We start from the raw sequence: 3,752 nt of genomic DNA on the forward strand, positions 1-3,752 counted from the left end.
GTCCTGATTAATGAATCCCGAAAAGAGAAGAAATATTTAAAGACTTAAAAAAGATACATGATACATCTTGCAAATAATAAAAATAAGGTAAAATAGTATTTTCTATAATGAAGGTTATTGTGCAAAATAGAACAAATATTTCGGTCATTTAGAAGAATAGCCCGCTCCATCACAGCTACCCCAAGAAAAATTACCCCAGAAATAAATTTATTAGGAACAAATTCAAAGCAAACTGTTGATAGCTTCAAATATTAGAAGGCAAGGCAAAAACCATCTCACAAAAGCGTTAAATAATCAAAATTCAAGATAAAGGATTTCCGAAATGGCGGCGTGCATGAGTGTGTTCCGAACTGTCTTCTTAACAGAGCCATGGCGGCCTCTGCCTTATAAAAGCAAAATTCCCTGTTTTCCACCACGGTTCATGTTGTCCCACAAAATATCCCACTCCGATTCCTTCTGTGGCTGCAAAATTACCAACGGTAGAAGTAACTCTCACTTGGCAAGGAGGACTCGCCCTTTGAATTGCTCTCATAATGAAAACCCGTCTTCATCTGATGATGATAATGAGCAAGGCCCGCCTCAAGAAGCAGTTCTAAAGGCCATTTCAGGTATGCGTTATTTATTTATTATTATTTAAAAAAAAAATCGAATTCCGTGTGGGATGTCGGTGTTATCTTATACATGTAAAAACACGTGTTTGAATTTGTTTACTGGGATTGATTTCTTTTTCCTTTTTTTTTTTTTTTTTAAACACTCAATTAACGCTTTTATGTGATTTATTGAGTTAATGTTTGCGTAGACGCTCCTATTTAATAAAGAACAAAACTTGTAACATAAAAAAGGTCAGTTCTGGGATATGTATCTATTTGTTATTGGGAAAGCAGTGATATACTTCTGTGTGATAAGATTGAGGTCAGAGGTCTTATTTGGTATCCTAAACCATGAAGCGATTTGGTGATAGCGAAAGTTACAAAGTTTCCAAAATTGTTCACGGCGCTTGTACTTTTTGTATTTTTCTTGTAATTAATCCGTAGGAAGTTATCATTGAAATTTATTTCAACTAAATCTTGGGAGATTTTCAGAAGTTTCAAAGACAGAAGGAAGGGTGGGACAAACAACTAATGTGGTTATTGGAGGTACAGTGACAGACGATTCTACAAATGAGTGGCTTGCTCTAGATCAGAAGGTATGGACTATGGTGTCTCAATTTTCATTTTGGCCTATTTTAACACTTGAATTTCTGGTTTGCATGCTATTCCTATGCTTCATCATGATGAAACGCAACATATCTCATTCTGTTTTACAAACCATTTTCCCATTGAGTCTTGATGAGGGAACTCCTTGTCCTAGCTTGCATTGATTATTACTGATTGGAGAGTGTTTAATGTTTTACTAAGCAGGTAAACTCCTATCCAACTGTTAGAGGCTTTACTGCAATTGGAACTGGAGGTGAAGATTTTGTGCAAGCTATGGTTGTTGCTGTTGAATCAGTACTTCAGCAGACAATCCCAGAAGTAAGCATCTATTTTTGTTGCTGAACATAATTTTATTTTCAAAACTATTTTTGGTGTTCGATGCATAGATGCATAAAATCATTGAACTCTTTCCTCCACACTACCCCATCTCTTCTAATTGTACGAATACCTGGGTCGGACCTGATACTTGGAGAAACGATATTGAGCACGTGCCTGGTATTTGCATTCAGAAAAAAGTTAGAAAGCCTGTAGTAAAGATGTTGCAAATTACGTTCTGGACATTTGGTTTTAGGTTGGAAGAAGAGTTATTGTGGAGGTCAGTCCTATGCATATGTTTGGTATACTTGGACAAAGAGAAATGAGGAGGTCTTTCGGAATTAGATCACCACTCTTTAATTTTTGGGATGCATTTAACTCTTTTGTGCTATCACAGGCAAAAGCTTCAGGAGGTTTTCATTGACAATTCTTTAATTGTTTTGCATCTTAGTCGGAGTGTAATATTTCACATTTTAATGGAATCTTTCTTTGTGACTTTGAGTAGCGGTCTCCCTCAAATGCTTTGCATTCTCTTCTAACGTGCAATAAAAGCCCATCTATTTCTATAAAAACATTTATGAATTATATGACTTGATATTAATTTTTATCTTTAACTACTTAACTACATTTGGATGCCCATTTTTATCGGGTTTTATTTAACTGGACATCATTTTGCTTCTTAATAGAGGAAAACAGGTTAAGAAATTGATAGTCTTACCTCTTTGGAATATAACAAATCAAGAGGTTACAAGAATAAGGCATTTGGACACATACTGGCACCAACATGGAACTCTTATGGAACTAACAAATGGTTGAGCTGAATACGGACTGAAATTGGCTTCAATTTGTTTTGTCATCATCCAATTTGATCAAGTTTTGGAGATAGAGCTGTTTTAGAGACACCAGGGAAGAAATCAGGGTTTGGGATGTGATACCGTTTTATGTGAAGGGTGTGGTATTTGGCAAAATGACCATGTTGAGTGAGTTTAGGCTGGGATCTTTCCCTCTGTTATTCCAATACACGTAACACATGCCAGCCATCTCAGAGTTTCCTATCCAATGTAATGACCACATAAAAAAGTCCACATTTGGCACAAATTGTATAGTTAATGGACTGACTGTCTTGAGCATTTGATATGTGAGATATTGTAGTTTTCTTTAGCTGACTTAGCTATTTGATAGATGCCAAACTGATTCACATGGTTGCAGCCACATCTTTGTTAATCCAGAAGGTTCAATAGTTAGTAGTAGGGTAAAAAATGTAATAATTCAAGTAGGGATTGCTTATAAATGGAGAGTTGGGGGTTAGGAATTATTCATTCACGTTTTGTTGAGTCTTTGGGGGAGAGACCAGGCCTCTCAAAAGCTTTGGATCAGTTTCCCTTTTGTTTGCAGCATCTTATTCAGTAAATAACAGTTTAATTTCCATTGTTGAGTCTTATTATCACCAAGGGGTTCTATCAAAATGGTATCAGAGCACTATCCTGGGGACATGACTATGGATGAAGAAAATGAATTAGAAGATCGGGTTAGTAACCTGGAAGTGAAGCTTGAGAAAATGAATTCAGAAATAAGAGAGGAAATAGGAGCCATGAGATTTGAATTTCACAAGGCCATGACATCAATGTTGGAGAAACTGGAAGCAGTGACTCGCAAGTTGGATGGACAGGAGCGAGACCGAGAGGAGAAGGGGGCAATACAGAACTCGCCAGAACCTACCTTAAATGTTGAAATCTCTCTAAAGTCTGACGAGGCGGGGGATAGTATTGTGGATTTGGAAATTTCACTCATCATCAATGAAGCAGGAGAACGAACAGTTGAAAGGAGTTCTCATGAGGAGTTCGGGAAAGTAGAGAACTACAATCGACGACTGGAATCGCCGATTTTGCTTGATGGTAATTCCATGGGCTGGTTTCCTGGAAGGGAGAGGGTCTTCGACCTGAATCAAATCTCAAATAATGGGGAAATTGAAGCTGCTACAATTTGTTTCGAGCTGGAGATAGTGGCTCGGTATCACAGGGAAGGAAGTGGGCAGTCATGGAGATGGGAGAATGTGGAATCTCGATTGTAGGCGACACCAGATGAATTATGGGGTGGAGATTTAGTCAATGGGCTGAAGCAATTAGTTACAGCTGAAATCAGAAATCTAAAATCAAAGGGGTTGGGCCAAATTATGAATCTGGCCCAAAGGGCCATAAAACAATCAAACTCAATTTACAGCTCATCTGAGACTAAGAGAAA

The 3,752-nt window shown here is 37.6% G+C and overlaps 1 protein-coding gene and 1 pseudogene across 2 annotated transcripts; both read left to right on the forward strand.

Annotated features, from left to right (window-relative positions):
- Nucleotides 1-164: 164 nt before the first annotated feature.
- On the forward strand, nucleotides 165-1,939 carry LOC111369284. 2 transcript variants are annotated; one of them, XM_022990734.1, is made up of 3 exons: nucleotides 165-608; nucleotides 1,086-1,186; nucleotides 1,401-1,939. In XM_022990734.1, exons 1-3 carry the CDS (start codon nucleotides 323-325, stop codon nucleotides 1,536-1,538), a joined length of 525 nt encoding a protein of 174 aa, XP_022846502.1. In that variant the 5' UTR covers nucleotides 165-322; the 3' UTR covers nucleotides 1,539-1,939. The 2 variants fall into 2 exon arrangements, with proteins under 2 accessions (XP_022846502.1, XP_022846501.1); XM_022990733.1 differs by having other exon boundaries at nucleotides 169-608; nucleotides 1,083-1,186; nucleotides 1,401-1,554.
- A 1,037-nt stretch (nucleotides 1,940-2,976) lies between these two features.
- LOC111369261 overlaps nucleotides 2,977-3,752 on the forward strand; it is a 9,748-nt pseudogene continuing 8,972 nt past the window's right edge.

Source organism: Olea europaea, chromosome 20 (genome assembly GCF_002742605.1).
Source record: "Olea europaea var. sylvestris chromosome 20, O_europaea_v1, whole genome shotgun sequence".
Classification (NCBI taxonomy): Eukaryota; Viridiplantae; Streptophyta; class Magnoliopsida; order Lamiales; family Oleaceae; genus Olea; species Olea europaea.